This window comes from Cygnus atratus, chromosome 1 (genome assembly GCF_013377495.2).
Source record: "Cygnus atratus isolate AKBS03 ecotype Queensland, Australia chromosome 1, CAtr_DNAZoo_HiC_assembly, whole genome shotgun sequence".
NCBI lineage: Eukaryota > Metazoa > Chordata > Aves > Anseriformes > Anatidae > Cygnus > Cygnus atratus.
In genome coordinates, this window is record NC_066362.1 from 53,671,544 (window position 1) to 53,696,604 (window position 25,061).

At 45.9% G+C, this 25,061-nt stretch overlaps 1 protein-coding gene across 1 annotated transcript; it reads right to left on the bottom strand.

Moving 5' to 3' along the window:
• Positions 1 to 13,528: 13,528 nt before the first annotated feature.
• Positions 13,529 to 24,634, bottom strand: RBX1 (ring-box 1). The gene is made up of 5 exons (XM_035551699.2): positions 24,499 to 24,634; positions 22,850 to 22,928; positions 16,450 to 16,520; positions 15,043 to 15,128; positions 13,529 to 13,698 (listed from the first exon to the last, which is right to left on the bottom strand). The coding sequence occupies exons 1-5, from the start codon at positions 24,574 to 24,576 to the stop codon at positions 13,686 to 13,688; spliced, it is 327 nt and encodes a 108-aa protein (XP_035407592.1). The 5' UTR covers positions 24,577 to 24,634; the 3' UTR covers positions 13,529 to 13,685.
• Positions 24,635 to 25,061: the final 427 nt, after the last annotated feature.

A 25,061-nucleotide genomic window follows, 5' to 3' on the forward strand; every position in this document is an offset into this window, starting at 1 on the left:
AGTCAAAATAAACAACTTTCTTTTTGGATTTCCTAACATTTTCATTGGCAGAGGAGGGCACAATGCTTTTGGATGTGGTCTTCTGGAACACGGTGGAATTCTTAAATAAAAGTGCTTAAAAGGCAAAGGGTTTCCTAGGCACTGCAACAGCAGGTTTCAAGAAACCTTTCGATTTTCTGGACAAAACCAAAACATCGGGAACCCGTTTGCTGGAATCCATGTGTAAAGGACTTCTGTGTTCACCTAACCCTCACAGTGAAAAAGAAATGAAATCCTGAAATGGCACAGCAACTCTCAGATGAAAAGAAACCTCCTTAAGTTACTATACAGCACAAATACGAGTGTGGAAAACCTGGCCAGATGCCTGGGATAAACAGGCCTGGTCTAAAATGCTTGGGCCGATCTCGCCCCACACATCAGGGGCTCCTCTGAGTCGAGGGATATCTGTAGGTGCTTTGAAAATGTGAATGTGGGCCAGCCCTTGGCCTGAGGTTTGCAGGGAGCAGGGCCTGATACTTGGCTTCTCTAAACAAGAAAGCTCAACAGTGATGAGAAGTCTCCTCCCTGTCCCAGTGGCACGGCTTTGGCTTTTGTGAGGCTGTTCCTGCAAGCGCTGAGCATGCTCACGTTGGCTCAGACATTATTAAAAATCCTTTCCAAGAGTCTGGCTGACTGTACACACCAGTGACAAGGCTGCTAGCATCAGAGGAAATCCCAACTTTTGTTTGGAAGAATGTAAACAACGGCTGTTCACAAAAGGGCTGCTTCATTCAGCATCCAGGAAACAAAAAAATAAAACAACCAAAAACCAGCTCCCAGGCCATTGCTCCACCACTGGCTTCTGCTCAGCACCATCCTGCTCCTCAGCCAAGGGGCTGAAGGCTGTTTAGGGACTAACAATAGGGCTCTTTGGGAAAAAAAACATAGGTTAAAATGCAGCATTTCACATAAAAATACATGCATGCAGGGTTAGATGTCCTCTTAGCATGAAGCCAGCCCCTGTTCCCATTCAGCAGAGCTCTGAGCATCGTTTTCATTTTTCCTCTTTATAGCAAAGTCTTTGTGAAAAAACAAAAGTTGTAAGTGGACACAGAGTTTTGTGAGTTCCCAGAGATTTGGGATATTTGAAGGGCAGTAAATATGAGAAGTGTTGAAGTCACTGCTTTTTGGGCAGCGTTGCAATCCAGGATGCCATACTGGAAGTACCAACCCACCCACGATCCTGGGGCAGAGCTCAGCACGTTGGCTCAGCACTGCCCTTGTCCTCCACTACAGAGAAAAAGAGTCAGTTTGAAAATCCCTGTTTATACTTTATTTTCTTCTGAAGGAATTGAAAGAAAAGCAGTTGAATTCAGGACAAAACAATGCATTATCACATTGCTGATTTTTTTTTCCTTTCTTCTTACAAATAGCCCATCTCCAACTATAAAAACAACAAGCTTCTGCTCACCCACCTTTGCTTAAGGACCCAGTTTTAAACTGCTACCATCCCGTCTGCCATTCCACACCAAAACACCATTTCATCGGGCTGAGACACAGCTGGCAGGACACCCAGAAGAGGACAGTGATAGCTGTGGATGGGGCTGGCCCTGTGGCTGTTACTAATCCCAGCTGTCACAGCACAGTGGTGGCACGAAGCTGTCCTGGGGACAGGTGGGTGCTGTGCAGGAGGAGGACACGTCTCCCATCCACACTGTTTGGCAACACCCGTGTGAAGCAGGGAAATAAGTTCATGTGCATATAGCTGCTGGTGGGAGACCTCTGTGATGAGCATGTTTGGTCCCTTACTGTGCCGTTTCTGGGGTCACTTTTGGGATCAGGACATAGCAGGGATAAACTGGGATGTTGCAGTCTGGTCCTTGAGCAAATCTCTTGGCTCAGCTCCTCTGAAACACTCTGTGGACATTTTAAACCCAGTGTGGACAGCACTTGAACAGCTTTCCAAACTTTCTGGGATTTTGAGGTGCCTCTCAAGCTCAACCCTACCCTCACAGCAACCCCATGGTCTTTGTTTTTGTGCTTTGCTGAGTAAGGCTACCCCCACATCCCATATTACTCACGTTTATTTCCTTTAAGGTCTTTGAATGCCTCTGTGTCTCTCAGGAATGGCAGTTTTCAACAGTGGCAAATGCTGCTGTCACAAAATTGCACAGGCTGTGTGACCTGGAGCTCCCCTAGAGAGCCAGGAGACCTTCCAGCCTATTCAGAGTTCGTACATCCTATGGGGCTGTTGCCATCTAATAAGTCCTTGGCTATATCCCATGGTGCCAGCCAGGCTCAGAACATCGTGGCAGAGCCACGGGAAGAGCAAAGCACTGGTGACTCTGCATTACCTTTGCTGCTGATGCCAGCAGGGCGATGGGAGAGGCAGCAGCGAAGGTATTGGGAGGGCACCCGGTCACTGCCGCGGCAGCCGCCTGGGGTTGTGACAGCTCCAGAGTGACTCAGCCCGGACCGGTGTTGGCTGCTGAGACACCGAGCCCTGGAACTGTTTTGTTGTCTTGAATGTTTCCCGGGACACGCACCTTTGCAAAGTGTCTCACTTTGTGTTTGCACTGGTAGTAAAACCATGAGCCTTCTCCCAGTCCCAGCACCCGTCCTGGGAAAAGAGTAGGCACAGCCCATCTTGCAAGAACAGGCAAAGTACTTTCACTTGCTGAAGGAAAAAAAAAAAAAAAAGAAAAAAAAAAGATAAGAGGAAGTGAATAATTTAAAGCAGCAGGATCCAGAGAGAGTTCCTGTATTACAGAAATTCCTGAATCATCTCCCGTCGTGGTACGGGGGTTGCAAATGCCCTGGGGAGAACAGGGAAATCCTTCCATGCAAGGGGGAGCATACACCGATGGCAAAATGAGTAATCTGGACTTCGCTAACTGCTTGCTGTGTTTTTATCAGAAAGGGCTCCTTGCTCAGAGCTGAAAAATGCCTGCCACTGGGCTGACTTTTCCTAGTGATCTTTCCAGAGGCCCCAAGGACTGACAAGTCCAGGCTCTGACCTGCTGTAAGTTGAGGTTATTCCTATGGAGATGACCTCAGAATCACAGAATCATCTAGGTTGGAAAAGACCTTCAAGATCACCAAGTCCAATCATCTTCTGCTGAGAACATTCATCACCATATGCTTTAAGATATTTGGTTGCCTATAATGTTGGTAGATTCGCTAATTTTCCAAGGCGTTTGGCACACAGGTACCTGGAAGACTTTATCGGAGCATTTTGGTTGCCTCTACAGCTCTAAAATATGTCCCACGGCATCGCCTCGGTCACCCACTCTAAAAAACTGATGAGCAGTTAGGAAGTGCAGTGATCTCAGTGCTCCTATGCCCTTCACAATGGCCTTGGTACAGTACCAAGAGGGGCACCAGGCTATGGGGCTCCCACGCCTCCATCACATTCATGGGCTGGCGACCTGCTTTCCAGCCATGGTCTTCTCCAACCAGGAGGAGAAACCCTTCTGATAAGCCTCACTTGAGATGCACGATGCAGCACATCTTCTTTGAGCTAGGGCTCCAACACTCCACGGACTCGAGCAGACATCTTCTTGGTGACGCTTTCACATTTCCTCTCAGTATGATGAAAGACTGGAAGTTCAATTTATCAAAAATACAGAGAAAAAATTTTGATTTCATCCCCTCACTCCAGGAGCTGGGACCTTGGTACGGATGGGTAGTGCCTCTCTGTTCAACCAGCACCGGAGGGGAGAAAGCAAGGAAAAGCCCCTGGTTTCTTCACAAACCAAAGACAGAAATCGTTCCATGCCCCTGCTCCTACCCACAACTCGAGGAGCATTGAGGCCTCTGAGCTTTTTTTGCAAATGTCAAACACGCTTCCCTGCTATGGAATTAGCAAAAGAAAAATGGGCATTAAATTCTGTGCAACTAACACCAGGATGCAGCAGTGCTGCGAGTGAAAACCCCAGAGAACACAAAACACTGCTACCGTTGTACTACAAGGCTTTGAATTTTTTTTCCCTACCCCTCTGGTGCCTGATGTTCCTGCAATTAATTCAGTCTGTGTTTCTGACAGTGCATGAGGAGAAGGAGGGGATGGGTATAGAGCATAAAGCAAATTGATTTTTGGTTTTCCTTACATCCAAACAGCACAATTTGTTAAAAGAGGAGCTTACACTTGAGACCCAGCATAAATCTCTCTTACATTCCGGGTAATCCATGAAAGAAACAAAAAAAAAAAAAGTATATTTTGGGGAGGAAAAAAGACACGTGCAAAGAGACTGTGGCAGGTGAGCAGCTCAGGCCGTGCATGGGGGATGCTGGATGCTGACACCAGCAGTGGGCAGCTGCCCGGAGGCATCCAGCGGGACGGGAAGAGGCTGCTCGGGACAGGCAGCTGCCGACGGGAAGTCACCGATAAATTGCTTCTGATCTCGCCGTGACTCACTGCAGAAACTTCCCTGCCTTAGCTCTTGTTTTTAAGAAATTATCACCGAAAACTGATTTTTTTTTTTTAAACCAACCTTAGAAAGTAACCCAAACACATGAACCTTAAATAATTACTGTACGTGTTTACCACAAATAATAGAAGTGCTTGCATTGCACTTCTCTCCTGGGCACCGTAGGCTCTGAGTAATCGTGCCTAACCCCGTGCTGCTGGGGTTGTTCACGTTACCTTCCCAGGTCTGCATGTGAGAAAGCCGAGGCTGAGGGTGAGGCCGACCAAGTGAAGAGACCACAGAGTCAGAACGAGAAAGCATGGGTGTTTCTGAGATTTTAGCTCACCTTGCTTCACACGATGTTTTCAAAAAGGCAGAGCAAGGACTTGTTGTTACCTGTTTCCATTCCCACTCCTCCTTTGACCACCATTTGATGTGCAGACACACGTGTGGACTAAATATCTCAAGGCACCTCCATTCTGGTGCACATCCGTTACCTTGTTTTCTTCAAGTGATGACCTCTGAATGGCTCATCCTGCAGCTGGACCCAAAGCAGAGGTGTGAGGAAAAATAAATGATGGAAATAATCCAAGTAAAGAATGAAGCCAGCACAGCTCTGCCAGCTTTTCTATCTCCTCCTAGCTTTGGCATGAACACGGTTGGCTCAGAGGAAGCACGTATAGCTACATGAGATCGGGGCAGTATTTCTGCAGCTGGGGAGGTGGGAGCACCCATCACTTCGTGAGCGAGCCGTTCTCCCAGGCATGCACAGCCTGGCACGCCGTGATGCCCGTTTGGATACTCTCCATGCCAGTAACTGAAGCTCCATGAGGTTCTTGGACACCTCCAACAGTCACAGCCTGCTCACCAGAGCACATTGGGCTCCTCTGTCAATGCCTGCAGGCATGCAGGAAGCAAGCAGTGGCAGGGCTGGTGAGATGGGGAGGTGTGGGACAGGACATTTGAACCAAATATCTAGCAAACGGAAAGAAAATCTAAATCCCACAGAGGGATGGGCTCCTCCTGTGGAGGACTGTTTGATGGGCTGCTTTAGGAGGCTTCTGTACTGGACTGAGGAAGAACAAGAAGACATGTTGGAGGTACAGTAAATGTTGTTTTCAAGTATGTTCGTGGGGGATTTAGGGACAGCTGGATCTACTTAAAATGCAAAAGATAGCCCAAGATAGACGGAAAATTTGGAACAAAACTGAAGGACATTATGCTGTTAAGACCAGATAAACACTGTTCCTCTTTCAAAGATAAACAGAATTTACTGCAGATCTTTCTCCTTTCTGTCCTAATGTTTTGTACTTCCTGGTGAGATGTCCTCTCTAGAGAAGGCAACCCCTGCACGTCCACATTGCTGGAGGAGCTGCTACAGATCCACCCCTGAAATGAAATGTTGAAAGAAGTTGTCCATAATCAGTGAAAAGACTTCTGGAAATTGTATCGAGAGCCCATCCAAAATCAGAAATGAAAACCCAAACAAAAAAACAACCCAAATATGTTAGCCCTGTGATAAGGAATTCAGCCTACTCTTACTTACTGCCCCACGCAGCTGCTCAGCTCTGCTTCTACAGTGGTTGGGAACGAAAACAAGCTCAGGACCAGTCCCAGTTCCAGGCCCAGAGTCTGCTCACGGTGTAAACCCTCCTCGGTTGGCAGTTTCAACTCTGTCCTTGCTCAGCCTCCAGCTTTCAAGCATTCCCATGTCATAAAGTGTCAGCGTTCAATGTCCCCAGCTCTCGACTGGTGGCATCTCCTCGGGATGTGGAAGGTCCAACTCTCCGCACAGTCAGACACTGAATAAAAATGTGCTTTCCACAGAGCCTTTCACAAGCAGTTGGAGCTTTCTGAGCCTATTTTGTCCAAGAAAAAAAAAATAGATCTGGATCAAGGAATTTATTCCAGATCTTTTTCTACTTTGTATGCAGTATTTTAGATCTGGCTCTGCCCTTGCCAACATTATGGGTTGTTATTTTGTTGTCGTTCCTGCTAATGAAGTAAATAGCTTTGCGTTCCAGCTCATGATAATAACACAGCTATATCCCTAGTTTGTCTTGGCCAAGACAGGCTATTAAAATGAGTTTTGTTTTGTCATGTTTCATTTTCTGAATCACCTTCAGCAGGAGAAGAGCTGCTGTAAATACACCGAGCAGGCTGAGAGTCAAAGGGAAGAAAAACATCTGAGACCAACCTGCAGCTCCAGGCTCCGCTGGGACAAAAGCAATAACGCTGCTTGTTTCCTACCGTGGCACAAAGATGTGCGTGTGTGTGTGTGTGTGTGTGTGGAAAGGCTCCTCTTTTTATCTGGCACCTGTAACCCGCGGGGCGATGCCTGCGCAGGCTGCCTGCCACCCCTTGCTGCAGGAGGACGGGCGGCAGAGGACACGGCGCTGCCCTTTGCCGCACGCTCCCGCCACGGGGAGCTTCCTCCTTGCCAGACGCATTTCGCTCAGCCGCATTTGTTCTGATAGGAAAAGAAAAAAAAAAAGATTATTTCACATGACTTGAACCATGCCGCTTGATACGATCATCAGGAAGCTTTAGCCTGTGTTATTTACAACTTTTGATATGAGCACGGCTTTATACAGGCTCAGCTTTAAGCACACACCTTGACAGATGTTGTCAGCAGCCTCACCTGGCGTGGAGGCCACCGTGATGGCAGCTTCTGGTGGTGATGGTGGGCTGGGGAGGTCTTTGGGCTCACCACATGAAGCTGCCACCTTCTGCTGTGCCAGGGATGAGGAAGGCTGGAGCCCACACCCAGCACGGGCACCACACCAGGTGCTCCTCAACGCAGCCTTGTTCCTCCACCTTTCTGGGGTTGCATCTCCACCTGGGTCCCTCAGCACCTGAGTACGGATCTGGCATCACCACATAGGTGAACCTTTTTCTGAAAGGGACCTGCAAATTTTAGGGCAGCCAGGAAAAAAAGGCCTTCTCCTCAGCAAAAAAAGCTTCTGAGAGGTTGCCAAGTAGCTGCTGCAACAGCTCGTGATGTCAGGTAGTGTTTGAAACCCAGAGATTTATAATCCAGTGTCACATAAAGTCCATGGCAAATCAAATCTGTGTTAGGAAAAAAAAAAAAAAAAAAAAAAGCAGCCTGTAATAAAAAGATTCAACACAGGAAGTCTGATAAACTGTTAATTTTACCCAGGATAATTATAGTATTTACATCTAGGTAGCGCTGACAGCTCAGGGCTTTGATATACTCTAATGTGATTTATGGGCAGCAGAGAGGAGCTGGGCTGAGGTCACCCTCCTCGCCCCAGGAATATCAGCAATCCGCGACTTCAGGTGCCTCCCATCCAGCACAGGCTGCTCGTACACAGCCCCAGCGTGGCACCTTCATGGACAGCTGGCTGCTCACAGATGACCCTTCGCCGGGGTGACTGGATGTTGACAAAGTTACAACATTTGTGGACAACTCAGAGAGACTGAGTCACCTGCGAGCACAAGGGAATAAGCCAAATTGTGGTGATCCTGGAAGAGGCAAGTGGGAAAGGAGAAAAGAAATGAGGCCACATGATTTTCCAGGGGCTGCTTTTGGTGCTTCAGAAGATGGTTCACCAGCAGTGGCAGCAGCCCTGGATATAAAGAGGCCGCTGTCATCACCCGTGGCTCTGTTCTGCCAGTGCAGCCTACAGCACTGGGCTGAGGAAACAGCCACAAAACGAGCAATGGTTGCAGCTCTAACATTGTTTTTCAGCACAAATGCTGCTGCTGCTGCTTGAGAGTTTGAGGATTTGCCGTGTCCCCCTCTCCTGGACGCCATCTTCCCCCTCGGAGGCCTCCAGCTCTGAACAGGACCGGCCGTGTAGGTGAGGTGCTGGAGGTGGCAGCAACCCAGGACAGAGATATTGCACAGCGGTTGCAGAAGCAGTAAAAGCAGATTTTGAGAGAGATGCTGTATGCAATAGTGGAGCAGAATAGGGATGGGTTCAGTTTCTTTATCAGCAGTAGGAGCACCTCTGGGTGTCAGTCTCAGGTTTTAGAGGCAGGTAGCGTATGGACCACAAAAACTAACTAAATGAAGAGTCTGCTGCTTATCAACAGCCGGTGACTGGAGAAGAGGCCCATGTTCATAGAAGACAGCAGGAGGGAATGGGGACAAGGTCTGGGAAATACTCAAAAACTTCCTGAGGCAAGGCCAACACAGACCTCCCGTATTTCACCCTCCTGATGGTGATGTCCAGCATACCGGTGGGGATCCACATTTACCACAGCCCTTTCGAAAAGATCTTGTGTAGTTACAATGAAATCTATCATAAACCTCCTCCTCTGTGTTCCTAAAGTGCCTGAAGGAGGATGTGGTGTCTCATTCCTGCATCCTTAGCTCCTGCCACCTCAGCTTGCACTGAGCTGGTGGCTGGCAGGGAGGTGATTGCTACGCGCCTGGCATGGAGCAGGGGGATGCCCGAGCCTGGCACCCAAAACCACCTCTCTCCCCTCACCCCAAACCCCGAGGCGAGCGAAGGATTTTGTGAGCAATGCAGTGACTTACACACCGGAACTGCACAAAGCTGAACTTTTATAGAGAGGGCTGCAGCTGCTAGCTGAATTGTGGCAAACACACACCCATCAAAAAAGCCACAATACTGAAATTCGGGGGTGGGGGGGAGAGGGAGGTACCCAAACATTAAAAAAGAGATGCTTTGCATTAAAAAAATCGTAATGTTTCTTGTCTAAAATGTCAACATGATTCATTCCCATGCATCCGATACAACTGCAAGGAAGAAAACGCTCCAAGGAAATGCCACCTCTCAACAAGCGGATGGGAGACGAATGCCTGTTTGGGTTTGCGTAGTAGCTGATGTCTTTTAGGACGTGGAGGAAGGATGAAAAGGAGACTAATCAGGCTGTGCCTCTGGAGAAGGCCTCCTTTAATCCCCTTCCCCAGCACCTACATACATACCTACAACATGGGTACCCCTGGTGGCTTTTCAAAGGCAACTGCTGTGCCTTCTCCTGGCTTACATGATGGAGTACTGAGGCCAGGACTCACCTTTCACATGAGGAATGAGAAAGCAGGTGACCAAGCCATGTGGAAAAGGCAGCAAATGGGCAAACCACAGGTTGCTGCGGGTCCGGGTGTGGGTAAATACAGCTAGAAAGCAGGCCGTGATGCTTCTCACGGCCTGCATAGAGCCTTTCCAGGATCAGGTGTTGTTAATTTTCAACAGATTTTTAAATTGAAGCCTCAAATGCATATTTATTCATTTTTTTAACCTCTTGCAGCTCTGCCCGTTGCTGGCAATGGCAGGACGAGAAGGCCCGGCAGTCTGCAGTCACAGGGCTGAGCTTTGGGCAGCACCCCCTTCCCCATCCAACATGGAACAGCTGGAGAACAGCCTAAAAAAGGTGGGACATCAGGCTGAGAGCCTACCCTTGTGAAGGAGGTAAGTGGTGGAGACACCAAAGAGACCTTCCTGCAACTTGTAGCTTGACTTCTGGGATCAGTTGTAAATTTGGCCCAGGCGAGACAAAAATCTTCCCACCAACTCTCCCTCAGGCTGCAGAGGGTGGAAGGACACCGAGCATTCCTCAGGACCTACATGGGAACCAGATCAGAGAGGGAGAAAGTGGAAGATGGGGGCAGCGTGGTGGTGAGCAGCACGGGGAAGCACCCAAGATGCGCCATGGAAAGCAAAAGAGGCTCGCTGCAAAACCCGTTGCATAGGGGAAGAAAATGAAGTAACACAAAGTGTGGTGGTGGGAAGGCAAAAGGAAAAGCAGAAAAGAGCCTGCTCTTCCCACACTGTTTTTGGGGAGAGGGAAATAATGGGGTAAGCAAAGCAGGGAGAAACGGGATGCTTCATCACAGACATCCTCCTCAACCCCTCCACCCCCCTGGGAACCTGCTGTAGGAAACCACCCTCAGCAGTGCCATCTCCTCTGCTTCTCTCCAGCCATGGCCTGGGGGGCTCCAAGGTGAGACAGCTTTCATCCAGGCGAAAGCAAACCTGGGGCACCAGTGCCCAGAGCAACGCAGAGCAGCAGGGGCCATGCCAGCCTTCCCAGGGAAGAGCCTTTGCTCACCAGGACATCTACTCGCTGACGAGAGCAGTGTCTTGGTCTCTGCCTCTCTCCTCTTCACGTTATCTTCTCACCCACTCTCCTTGACTGCTCATTTTTAGCTATGGGAATGAACCACGGTGGCTCTCAGTCAGGGAAGTGGTTTCATCGCCATTTTCTGCCCTGATGTGCCCAGAGGTGGGAGTTCTTCAAAAGCAGCGCACATCTCCCCACAGACCCCACGGTCGCTCCCCTCCTGGAAGCTCCGTCTGCCCACATGGGCACTGCACGACACCGGTGCTACTTGGGTCACCTTCGCCCCAGCTTTGCTGAGCATTTTGTGGCCCCAGAATACTTCAGGACGCCATTAGCTTCTTCACAAGAAGCCAACAGGGGAGGACGGACAGACTCTGGCGCCTGCTTGCCTGCACACACGGATGCAGGAGGCTGCTCCTGCCTCTCCTCCCCATGGCGTACGATCGCACGTGTGTTTGGGGTCCCACCATCATGCTGCAGTCAGAGCAGCTCCCAGAGCTCCTCCACAAGGGGTACACGCCGCTGCGACTTCTGCACGTCTTCACGTACTTCTCATGTACTTCTCTCATGTACGTTTGGTCCCCTCCTACTTCTGCAGGTATCTAGCAGGGAATACACCATCTCGGCACCTGATTCTGACGTTTTTATGAATTATCAGCGAGGGATTCGGTGCAGCAGGCACTGCTGATGCCAGGCAGCACCTGAAGTTCGTTGCCTCCTCCCCACAGGACAGGAAAGGAAGCTGCTGTCTGGCCACAGCGGCATGCCCCAAGCCCTCCCTGCAGGGCCTGCTCAGCACTGCAGCTGGCAAAGTTGGGGCAAGCAGCAGAATGTCAAAATCGCTGTCTGTTCTGCTGCAGGTCTATCGGCGATTTGTTTTTCCATCAGCTGGACAGCTGCAGCTCTGTGCAGTTTGAACCGCCATCCCCTCCTGATTTTACGTTGGGTTCACAATTCGGACACATTCTCCATTTACAGAGCGGGCAAACGGCACTGACGTGGTCACCCTTTTCCCCTGCACACCTTCCTCCCCCCAAGCATAGATAGAAACGTGTCTTGGCTCTTCCTCCCACCCCCAGGACGCCTGTCTGTATCTTTCAAGGAGGGGAAGGTGCAAATGGCAGCAAGTGTTGCTTTGGGAAAAAAGAAAAAGGACAGCGAGGACTAGGGGGTCTTCCCCCTCCCACCACCTGCGGAGATGGGGCTGTGCTGGGAAAGTCAGCGCAGAGCGATGCGAGTCGGAGCAAGAGCCATGCCCTGGAGAAACAGGGCTCTTTGCGCCTTGGGATAAAATAGATCCCTTTTCCCTTCACTTTATGCTCCCCGTACCACAGAGCTGCTCTCTTAGATCGCTCACTGAAGCTTTTCCCTCTCCCCCCAAACACAACCTTTAACGCACGCTACCAAAAACTACATGGCCACGTGCTGGAGCTGCCTCTGGTCACCACAGAGACCAGAGCTTCACCACAGGTGAACCAGTGGCGGGGATGCTTTGACCTTCAGCAGCTGAAAAGCCAGAAAGGAGAGGGAAACGCCTGCACTGATGTGTCTGTCCCCAGCCGAAAAAATATGCAGCCGAAAAAATATGGAGACTAAAAAACCAGAACAACGTAGCTGGACCCAAAACAAAGTTCTTGAGGAATTAAATTCCCCCATCAGCAAGCATCTGGGTTCCAGGTCCTGAGAAATCCAATGCTGTAAACAAAACGGACTGCCATAAACAGGGACATCTGACATTTTAGTTGTCTGGGCAGGACATTCAGATGGGAGTTCAAATTCCAGGGAACAGCATTGAACCTGTCTATCCCGCTGCCTGGATGAATGCTTTGACCACCATTGAGATCATCTTTCCCCTCTCTTCTGCTCCGTTCCTGTCCCCCCCCCCCCCCCCCAAAACTACCTTGTAAATTCAGAATGAGCTTTCTGCCAACTGAACCGTGTAAATAAGCTGTCTAGCGATAAAACTCTCCTGATTTTGCTTGTTCCATTTTCTTCTTCAGGGTGAAAAAGAGTAAACCGTATCATCTCAGAGCACTGACACCAGCTGGTAAAATAATCCCGATATTTGCTTGCTGCAGATTAAAGAAAGCTCCAGCAATTACTGAAAAACCTGCAAGTTTTGGTTCCATCGATGACGATCTTCATTCCCTATCGCTGTAGTACATTAACGTTTAACATCAGCTATCAGACTTCCCATCTTCAATAAATAGGAAAAATGTGTTGATGAAAAGGTAACATCGTGAATAACCAACGCAAGAAATTTACCATTATCTATCGCTGCGGACGTGAAGGGACACAGCCTTTTGTAGCAGGAAGGATTCCTTTGACCTTGTTCAAGTCCCTGGCATCTGCTGAGGCTGTCAAGATAGGAGCCAAATTTTGATGCAGCGAAGAGGACACCAGTTGGCACAGCAGATACCGAACAAAGCATGATGCAGTTTTCAGAGTCACAACATCTGGCCAGTAAGAACTGTGGGTTGGCTTGAATTGGGAAAATACCAGTAGAAAGCCAACCCAGCACGAGTTTGTTCATACGCTGCTTATTTGCAGCTCTGCAGTCAATCCATCAGGTGAATTTCCCAAGTTTACTTGCACCTGACACATAGAAGTGCTTTATGACCACTGATAAAAAAATAAATAAAAATCTAACGTTTAGTTAACATCTCCCAGGCTCAGTAGATGGAACTGCAAACAGGCACTGATTTTTTCCTCTGTAGGGGAGCTGGTTTAGTCAAACTAGAGAGCCGAAGCAAGAGAGAATAATTTCTAGTAACGACACAACCCCTAACTGCACAGATCATCATTTCAGCTCAGCCGCAAGAAGCATGTCCACATGAAATGCCATTTGCATAAATTACTCAGCCAGGCATGTCCTGCGCCCAGCGCACTACACGATGGAGCTCGATGCTGACTTCAGAGGGCCAGAGGCGTGGTTCTGAATCACGTGGGAGTACGACCAAACCCACAGTCAAAAGCTGGGCATGCTGACAGGAAGAGCTGCCCAGCTTAAGGGTTCCCTGGCTGAAGTCTACAGATAATTCTCCTTCCTCATTCACCGACTTTCCACTCATGAAAGGAGGACACACTTAGACGGGAGGCTCCAGCAAGATTTTATTCAATGGTATACAACAGGGAGAAATTAAGGTTAAATGGCATACATTACTGATTTTTCAAGTTGCTAAGACAAACCCACAGGGACACGAACAACTGAGGATGATGACATAAGAAGCGTGACGACCATCTCTAGTGTCCGTACCTGCAAATATACAATATGTTAACGTTTTGTTTGTTTGTTTTTTAAAAAAAGGTTAATACTAGCACTGATTTAAACATACTATTCTCATTGTATCACAAAATGATTTGCACGTAAACCAGGTGAAGGTGAAATGCTGTGCTACAGAAGCCTTAGGAAGTTCTCCACATTTCACTTCCCCCAAAAAACCCATCTAGATACTAGTTAGGTGAGAGACTGTTCAAGCCTCCCCAGGATTTCACATGCAAGTGACCTTCTGTGCCCTAATCTTTTGCCCTGAATCCCACTTCAAATATACCGAGTGAAAACAAGGCCAAAGCCTGTAATGTCCCCAGACATACCACTGAGCACCCATAAGAAGATATTTATTCATGTCCCCATTCCTCTTAACGCTGCACTGCAACATCACTCACTAACCAGACTACTTGGGCTCAGTTTTCACTAAGTCTTCGTTAAAACATCTTAATATCAAAACTCAGGTTCTCAAGTTGTCCTGTCAACAACACAGCTAATTGTGAACTAGATCCTAAAGAGAATCCTGAAGAGTTATATTACGTTCTGCTTTGTTTTAATCTGGACTCTAGTTAGAGTTAATATGCTTTAAAAAGGGGGAAAGAAAAAGGAGCGTGAATCCACAGTTAAGAAAAGATGAAAAGATAAATGGCGCAGAAGGAAGCAGGTGACAAACTTACTAGCCCCTGCCAACACACAATTACCCCTCAAAAAACCACCCATGTGTTTCCCATTCTTACTGTAACAAGAGACCTACGAAGAATACAAAATAAAAAAGAAAGTATAAATGATGAATAAACGGGTCAAAGCTGTGGCAGTGGCTATGTGGACACCCACATTCAAGATACCAGGAAATAGCTGTATTAATCTTAGGTCCTATTAGAATTACAAACCAAATCGTCGCAATACAGAGGGACTTAACAAGACTTCTGGCATTTTGGTACAAATGGTTCAAAACAGAAGCTAAACTGAGGTCATTTTCTAAACCCAAACAGCTCATGCAGCAGTATCGTATTCACCTGAGGCTCCACTGTCAGTGAATTCCATTTCTCTTCTGCTCTCTATTCTTTACAAAGAATGTCGACAGAAATCACTACTTTCTAACAACTCCCATGTACCCCACAGCTACTTGGGCTTCCTTCAGAGCTCCTCACCACCATGGGACTAAGGGAAGGTCACTATACATCAAGGTGGAAAAGAGAAAAACCCTTTCCCAACAGCAACTATGCCCTCAGACCCACAAATGCAAGAGTACCCTCACATCTGACATCATTCATTTCTATCAGCAGGAGGGCAATTAGATTTTTCATCTTGAAATCTCTGCAGGATACCTACTTTTGGAACTCCCATTCCCTGTTGTCCAGCGGACATACTTGGCGAGTTTTGAGCCAGCGAGAGATGCAGTGGAAGTGGAAAGCATGCTGGAAGAGAAAATTCAAATCACATTATTTCAGAACACACTAACGTACCTCCATGTAAAAATCACCACAGAAAGCATCGCGGTAAGAAAAGAGCAGCAAGTGTTTGCAGACAAAGGAGGGGAGGGCAGATCATCCAGCTCACCGGGAAAACCAAGGAACTGGTCTGCATTTTCAGAGAGAAATGAAACATGAGTGAAATGGCAGCAGGCAGCCCGTTTCACAGTACGTGCAGTAGCAAGCAACTGACTTCTGATGAAGGAGAGAGCGCAGAGTTTAGCAGCTGCTAAAATTGGCAGAGCAGATGCTGATAAGCAGCACAATCAGAAAGACAAGAAAGAGGGTTTCACAGCGAGTAGCAAGGACGATATGTATGTGTACATGCTGAAGCTCTCCCAACAATCTTCTGGACAAACTAACACTTGAATAAAAATGAACTTGCAAAATTAGAAAGAAAAAAATAAAATCTCTGTTCTGTGCCTAGTACGGACACCCTCTTCCATACACCAAGTAGCTACTCAAAAACAAGGTTCCATTCATGGTAACTTTTGCATGCAGAAATCTTCCTTTTGACACTAAAATATTCTCATATGATTAAAAATTTGTTCTTGTCCTTTACGGATGGAACTGGTACATTTATAATCCTATTTCAGCATTATCTCACTGTAACTTGATCCCACAGCACAGTGAGGATGGGATGGGTGAACAGGCAGTTATTCCGTTATTGGAAAATATGTCTTCGAGCTCGGGTCCAGGCTAGCTAAGAGGCAGGCAAGTTTGAGTTCACGTACTAGTGGGACCGCGTACAAAGGAGCATATATGGCCACAAACGAAGAACTGGAGATTATACACTAGGACCGATTTTGTCTGCCTCCAAAAGGGAAAGCAAATCACCTAATTATCCCATATGGATTCCTTGAATCAGCCTGCATAAAGACAAATCAAGCATGGTGACGTTCAAGTAATCCTATTATCTGGAAAGAAAAAAATTGAAAGGCATAGCCCCTATGCAGGACCTTGATCAGGAAAATCCTTCTCAAAATTAAATATCTGTTATGCTTCCAGAATATATAAAGGTGTACCTTCCTCCCTTTTCTTCTGTGTCTTCCTCATATACCTCTTGAACTCTCACTTAGTTTTTTTCCCTTATCTCTCCTTTACACACACTACTAAACAGATGGTGCTAAAAGTTGTGTGTGTGGTGTTTGTTTTTTTTTCTAGTGGGTTATCTGAAACATTTTAGAGAACTAGCTTTGTCCCAAGTCATGAAAAAAGGGGGTAACATCACTGCACGCGAGCTCAGCAATCAAAGAGTTTCCCTTACATTGCAGACGCCCCATGCAACTGTGCACTCTTCAGAGGTAGCTGATGCTTGGTTTGCTTGACATTCTATGCCTGTGAAAACAAAAATTAAACACATATATACAGGAGAAGATGTACGTGCAACACCAACTGATAGATTCCTTCATTACAACAGCGGAGGCTCTTTGTTTTGTTGCATTTATTACATCAGAAAGTGTCAGGAGCAGTTGGTTTCATGCATACTGTTTTCCTAAAATTATTAGATCAAAATATATTTCATCTCACTTTCCTTCTTCCTCTACATTTTTAATACTCCAAAGTTCCAGATGGCAGCAGTACTTAGCTCATCCACCGGCGGCATGTGTCTGTTTTCCAAATTTGAAGGATAAATATTTTTATTTTTTTCCTCTTGTGTTTTAATGCATCTGTTCTGATTATCAGTCGCAGCAGAGCTTTGAAGAAAAGTTTACTTAAATTTCTTATCCAGGTTTCTCTGAATATAAATTCATTCATCTTCTCAGACACTTGGTACCATTAGTTAAATTTACAAATTAATTTGATCATGTAATGATGGGTTTGTCTGTCTCCTATGACAGGTAAGTATACCACCAAAAACATAACAGGAAAAAAGAAAGGTTTAGAATGTGTATTTTCACCTTTTCATACCTGACAGCTGACATGGGATGACCCCAAAAAGACTACTTTTGGCTTTGGGTTAGATTTTATGTTTTGTGTTGGATGGCACAGCTAAGAGAATGAGGAAGGAAGAACGGCTCTAGGAAAATAAATCCAACAACCTGATTCTCCGTTCTAGAGCTTGAACAATTTACTTCTGGTCCAGCTCAAGAAGAAATTTCAGAAGAATAACAAGACACTTCCAACTCCTCCACAGTCACCAGCACAAACCTGTGACCAACGATTTAATCTAGCTTTCTGCTAGAGGATGCTTCCTTTAAAAGTCAAGCCAAAATGGTTTAAAGGCGTGCTGATAGCCGATCAGCTTAGAATTTGAAACATGGGCTTGTTGCTTTCTTTTTTTGCAGATCTTTTTTCCCGGCAAAGATAATGTCTGAATGAGCTCCAATTCGCTGTTTGTGTTTCGTTTGCTCAAACATGCTCTGAGGAAAAGGAATTTGATTCACAAATTAAGAATTCAAAAAACTTTCAAGCCCCACAGGTTCAGCTGAAAAACATGATCTTTATTTTTTCCGTCCTATTTATCCCTTCCTCCATTTTCTACTCTCTTTCAGCTGTGGAGATGAACAAAGTTAGAGAAAAGCCAATTTTTCATGACATGCAAGGGAGATCGGTTAACCTCAGTCACGGGAAATTACTCACAGCAAGACTCAGGTCTAAAGAAGCTCAGTAGCAACAACTGTTCAGCATGGTTTGAATGAACCTCTATTAATTATGTGTTTTACATCTAGATATGATACAGAACAGAAAGTCCAAAGCTCAGGCTCAGTCCTTGGCCTGCCCACAGAAGAGAACAAAACCAGTTCAGCTGAAAAGTATGGCTGAAAAGTCTGATGACTTAATGCCTTAAGCCGTCAACACATGTAGCAATAAAACTAAATCTGATTAAGAAAATGGAAGACGTTCAAGAACCTTGAAGAGCCTCAATCACTTTGGTGAAACGTGCACCTGTTTACAATTTGCTGCAAAAATCTCACTGTTACTATAGTATAGACTCATGGTCCTACAGCTTATCCTACATGTAATGTTAGTTTGAAATATTTGGCACGAGTCTGTACATTAACAGAAAATGGGGAAAAGATGAGGAGTGAAAGAAGGAGAGGAAATCCCTTTGAAGCAAAAAAAAAGTCAACTGGCAAGCAAACTTTAACTGAAGAAGTCTATGAAACCCAGGAAAATATTGCAGCACACGGTACCCTTATTTTGTTTCTTCTCTTTCCCTGCTGGAGACAGGATATTGGGCATATTAGAGCTGAAGTCCATCTAGCCCATTCTTAAGTCGCTTTGCCTTTTTACTCCCTACGTGGCCCTAACCTGTTAGCTATGCCCTGTGGATCACAACCCAGATGTTTTTTTTCCAGGCTTTAAAGGATTCCACATTCTGAGTGTGAATGACAGGGAAGACAGACGGTTTAGGTACAGGAGAGGAGCAGGACCGGAATTCATTTAAGTGTCATTTGCTGACCAGCAAGTGCAGTCTAAAATATAACAGCCCGAAAAGCTTAAGAGGACAGATGAACTTTTGCAGAAATAGCTGAAGAGGAGTTCTCTCATGGTGATGTAAGGCCCTCCCAACAAGACATCCAGATTTAACTCCCTCATCAAACAGGCTGGAGACTACTGCTGGCACTACTACCTTCGGCTGCCAAAAAAAGAAATCCCTAAAGCTGAAACACTTCCCGGTCTCCCACTCGCCTGATTTCAAAAAGGGTCAATATATCAACTATGCAACAATACAAATGAACAGCCTCCATCAGAAAATGACAGCTGATGATTCTGGCTACGGAAGAAAGATGACCTATTTTCTGGCTGCTGACCCAAAAGAAGTGGCATGAGACAGACAGCAACAGGTACTGGAGGAATACTGAACTCCTCTTCTTTTGCCTTGCTTTTGGCAGAATATCTGGAGCTAAAACTCGAGCTACCTGTAAATAAACGTGAAAGAGACAATGGAAGTGTTTCAACACTGGGAGTTATAGCAATGCACGCCGCATAATGGCAACTTCTGAAACTTAGCATCCAAGTAAGAACCATCCCTCTCCATATTCTTCTATTGCAGAAACCTCCTGTATGTTTATACAACCAAAGTACCCTGAGATTTAAGTAGCCACAATGGCAGATATCAGAAGTCAAGTACGTGTCTCCTGCAGCAACAGCCCACTGCACAGCTAAATTTGATGACAGAGCTCTTCAAAATGGCTTCCCCTTGAGCTAGGGCAACCACGGTATGGGCTCCCTTTAACTTTAGAAAGCAAGGTGCAAAGAGATGCTCTGAAGGGACTGACTCATTGGGAAGAACAGAACAAAATGCACATACCTTGGCTAGCAGCACACGTTGTTTTAAACCAGAGACAGAAAAACAACAACAACAACAGGCTAGTAAACTTGTACATTTCTTACTTACAAAATATTGACTGAGTTCTCCAATTCTGTTTTTCAAACTTCAGATGTTTTTCAAAACTTTCCCGTTGCAATTTTCTCAGTTTCTTCAGAATTATCTACAGATTTTTCTAAATGCTCACACTAAATTCCTCCTATCATATTGTGATGATTCCTTCTACTTATAGCCCCCTTGTATGACAGTCAGCATTTCCTCTTAGTATCACACTCCCAAAATATTTGTACACAGCTATCACTTTCCACACTCACTTATGACTTAGCAAACTATATATACGTGACTTAGCAAACCTTATATACTTAGCTCTGTTCTGTTCTTCTTCTCAGAAAGCCAAAATCAACTAACCTGTTAAGCATCCTGAGATTCTGCTTTGGATTCTAACCAATTTGTCCATCTTTGTGAAACTGGGCTATCAAATTTTGTACTTTGCATCTTACTATCAAAGGAAGGGACCGCTATTTGGATGGCACATTTCATACAGTTCAAAGCATACTAGACACCTTACAGGACTGCATTCCGCATTTCAGGTGAGAAGGTAACCCAATCACAGAGTTTCCTAACACTCAACTTGCCACACTGTAATAATGACACCAAAAAGTAAACCTTTGAAGGAATCAGGAGCACTGCTTAAGTAAAATCTAAATAGGACCGGGGTCCTTCCAGAAAAGAACAAAACCAAAACACTGAAAATCTACTCATTCCTTCTATGTGCTGAAAATAAACTGTATTGAGGGTCAGGGGAATCCTTTGTCCATGTTACTAACAACAAAGTCATAACGTACATGCACTGGAAGGACTGCACGAAACCTTAACATTGTTACATCCTAGTTTTTAGATGTTGGATTTATAATGTTAACAATCTTCCATTAGTGTGGCTGGCGTTACTTATCACTCTTTTAATGTTTGCCCTTTTAAGGTTTCTCTTCATCACTAGGCGAGGGAGGCATTTGTACCCTGCATTTTATCAAACTGAGTCTTGTGTTGTTCTTCCCTGTACATTCTAGTAATTTTTCCTCAATTTCCAATCACTTCACATCTTATGTTTGAAAATCTAATTAAAGCGTTGCTTAACATCATTAATGACCTGTAACAAGGAAGTAAGTAAATCCAGAGCCAACACTGATCTCGGAACACCAATTTAGACACCCTTTCTACTCTGTATACTGTCAATTTTGGTCCACCATTTGCAGTTCAGGCTTTTCATAACGTTGCTCGTACCCTAACTAATAACGTGCTATGCTTCAGCAACTCAAAAAAAGATGGGAAAAAAAGGAAAAAGAAAAAAACCTAAGTTACCCATCTGCTTTTCCTTTGCTGTTTTTTCCATAACCAACCTATGCACTTTCAACCCCGATTCTGGTAGGGGATTTTATATATATATATATATATATATATATATATACATACATACATATATATATATATAAAAATATAAAATATGTATTTTTAAGAACTAACAGAATAAATTCACTGCTGGAAAGTAACATCTGTCCACGCTCTTTACAGCTCCTCTACATCTTCCCCTCATCCTCTTTATTTCCTACTTGCCATTTAACAGAAATAACAAAAATGAGACTGCATTTGGTCTCTCATAGGAGGCAGTACTAATTTTGAGGCAGATTCACAGAATGAAACACACTGAAATCCGCTATCTTACAACATATCCCATTTATTTTGAAGTATTATCTTGAATTACACGGCTGCATATATTTGCCCTTTACATTTGTAAATTTGATAAATGTATCTAACGTTCTAACTAATCTTTCAAATTTCATTTACCTGTCAGTCATAGTCATATGTTCTCCTCTCTAATAAATCATAAACACAAGAGACTAAGTTGTAGTCAGTGCCCACCTCAACTACTTTTCAGTGTGGTACGGTTTAGAGGTACTTTAAAAGTACATTTTTATGCCAAAGGAATTTGGTGTTATTTCAAAATCATTATTATCACTTGTTTTTTAGTGTCATCATTCCCTTTCTAATAACCAAGAATAAACTGAGGGATGGATAGGAAGTAGCTGGCTCAAAATACAAACCCAACCATCCCAGAACAAAGAAGTCAACTTGCTTAACCTAGTTTCAGCCCTGTGTTAGTGTGCGGTTTTTTTTATAAAAGAAAACACAACAAAAACTTCTGAAAGTAGTTTTGTAATTAATGTTTACTTATAATGTGAAATCAGGTGCATCCCTCAGCAATCGTTACTATAAACTTTTCTGGGTTTTTTTGTTTGTTTGTTTGTTTTCATACAGGCTCATTGACAGTGTTACCATTACCTGTACTTCCAAGGGCTACAAAAAAAAAAAAAAAGAAACAAAGCTATCACAATGGAATCGTGACTAGCCTTTCTCAGACACTGTTGCTCTTGCTTTTTGAGGTCCAACAATCCTACCACTTTAGTAATACAGACAAATTTCTATCTGGGGTATATTAAAAGGTGTTTTGTCCCTCGCTACTGAAAAAAAAAAAGATGGACAGTTATTGTGTAAGTAATATCCTGCCAAATTTTTGAGGGAAAAATAATTGGTTTTGTACTCATTACCAATCCTTAACGGGACTAAAACCAGTGACTTTGTATATTCACAATAGAAATGTTTGTACATTGTTTTTAATCCTATTATTGCTTTATTTTCCAACATAGCAAGCGTGGTTTTTTTTAGTAAACTATCAAAAAAAAAATCGAATCAGTAGAAGCAATACTTGGTCTTCAGTTTTGGTATTTGATTATCCTGTTTGTAAACAACCAGTTAATTTTCTAGGTAGTCAAAAAATTCCCTATAGTATAACACAAACTAACTTCTGTAAGGGAGCTTTTGTAGAATGAGGAGTCAAAAAAGTCACTGGTCTCAGCCTTTCCTGGCCAGTCGGACACAGAAAGCAGCACAAGATTTATTCCTAACGGTTGCCATCAAAAAGTTGATACCTGTTCCAACACCCGCAGCCCTAATCTCTAATGCCTCTCTTTGTGAGCAATACCTGTCGACCCTAAATAATTTGACCTCCTACTGGCTCTTTATTATCACTTCCTTTCCTTTTGTTTGTCTGCATTTAAAATACACTCAGCACCATCATTTCTCCTGCAGATACAGTACCAAGTTTTTCTATTCTTTAGAAGAAAGGGTAAGGGAAAAACAGTACAATGACAGGGGTCACAAAAAGAGATTACAGAACTTCATCGTTATATAAAACAGAGCTTCGTATTTGCTCTGCAAAGACTTATTTCTGAACTGAAAGCTGGATTTACTGAAATATAGCCTGAACAGTGGAAATTTCAGCTGTGCATCATGTACACGTCAGAACTGTCAGCTCTCTTCCCCACCATTTACTTACATAGATCCATAATATGGTTTCTGCAAATGGCACAGTTATCAACCACAATGTCCCATGCCCAGAGAGCTACTGCATTCCACTAGAGAGGGGGGAAAAAAAAGAAAAACATAATTTTCACTCAATTTATAGCATACAACAGTTTTTGTTCTTCCTCTAGATCCCATTTATTTCTGAAATGGAAAAGCTGGGATATTTTTAAAAAATCTTGTAACTCCAGAGTAATTCTTTCTCATGATTTCAGAAGTGTTACTGGAAAGCAGTGGTACATTCCCTTCACACATACCTCTCGGACCCAACTTCAGAAACAGATACCTCCCTTAGTCGCCCCCTTTTTATTTTTTGTCAAACAATCAGAAGCACCTGCATTTCTATTTGAGATGTACAGACAAGGATGTGCCTCGTGCCACATCCTCAGTTCTGATGGAAAGGACAGTACCTTGGAGAAAGGTCAATTCAGATGCTATTTTGTTATGAGGAATTTCCGTTATTTGCACCAGTTCTTCTAGTAACGGTTGGGGCCAATAACCAGAATCACCTCCAACTTTGCCCGTCACTGCCTCCTGATCCATCTCTTTTGCAAAAATGAAAAATTTGAAAGCACTACCAAATAAACCTTTCAAAGGTAAAATGTCAATGAAAAGAGGAATCTCTCTGTTCCATGCTACTTCAGTGGAAGGGTTGCTAAAAAATTCCGTGGCAATTTTAGAAAACCGATTCAGAATGAGATCTTTAACTCGAGCTATGCAGAAAAACATAGCGCCTTTTTATTCCTCCCTCCCCCCCAAAAAAATCCAGAATCGTGTCTTCTGTAAATTCACAAAATAGATGGGTTTGCCTTCTATATTCAAAGCAACCCAAAGGTATATTGGTAGACGTGACACTCTTCATTTACCACTTACGTAGTCTGGGTATTTTGTTTCTTCCTACTTTTTCGGTACGTGATTCTATTGACTGCACTACAGTATAACTTTTGTAGTGTGTTCCATTTACATCTCAGTGTTTCTATTCCTTCCCTTAGCATTGCTAAGTGGTTCCATGTCAATATTAGTACCAATATAAGAAGTCATCATGGTACTACTAGATCTTGTAGGAAACGGGTGAGTAGCGACCTTCTGACTCCTCCGCCCGGAGGCTGGCAGGAGGCATTCACCTCTCAGGAATTCCACCTGCCCATCCAGGCAGCACTGATAAACCTCCCAGCACCCTTATCGCTTCCACACGATGAAATGTTTCAGAACATTTGAGTCTTGAACATTTGAGAACTTGAGTCACACAGACTCAAGTTTCAGAACCAGCCTGGGCGCGGCCCTGGGCACCGTGACCCAGCGGCATCCCCGCCTCTGACAGGGATCGGGACGAGGACGCCGCCGGTGCCCGCCCGGGGCTGAGGGCAGGCGGCAGCCCCCGGCCCGCCGGCCCCTGACAGGACCGGCCCGCGCCCGCTGATTGGCCAGCCCCCCTCCGCGCTCGTCTGCCATTGGCCGGGACGCACGCCAAGCCACCCGCAAGCCCCGCCCCGCCGGTGTGAGGCCGCGCGGCCGGCTCCGGGAGGGCGGCGAGGAACCGCCCCCGGCCCGCTCGCTGCCAGCGGGACCGGGACCGGCCCCGGCCCCCCGCGGCTCGCCGCGCCCCGCCGCGCCGGGCCTCACTTTCTTCACTTCGAAGCGCTTCTTGCCCGCGCCGCTGTTGGTGCCGCTGGGGGTGTCCACGTCCATCGCGGCCGCCATTTTGGATGCGTGATACGGCCGTGCCGCCCCGTGCGCATGCGCGGCGGAAAGGTTGGGGTGCGGGAGGGGGGGAAGCGGGAGGAGGGGGCGGGGCTCCCGACGAGCCCCGCCCCCAACAGGTGCGGGAGGGGCCCGGCGCCCAGGGCAGGCCGGGAGCTGCGGTCACGTGACCCGGGCTGTTAAAGGCGCCGCGCAGGGCGGGGCAGCTCCCCCCCCCCCCCAGTGCCGTTACCTCATCGCCCCCTCCCCCCCCCCGCGCGCAGGGTTGCGCAACCCGAGGGGCGGGGCCGCGCCAGGAGCCGGTGGGGGAGGGGAGGGGCGGGGCCGAGCATTTAAAGGGACAGCGCCCCGCAGGTGGGGACCGAGGGCGGCGGGTGCCGGCGGCGGGTGCGGGTGGCAGTCCCGCAGCCGCTTGCCCGCGTTGGGGCGGTTTGAAAGGGGCCGGGGGCGCTCGGGAAGGCGGTTCCTCAATAAAGCAGCTCTCT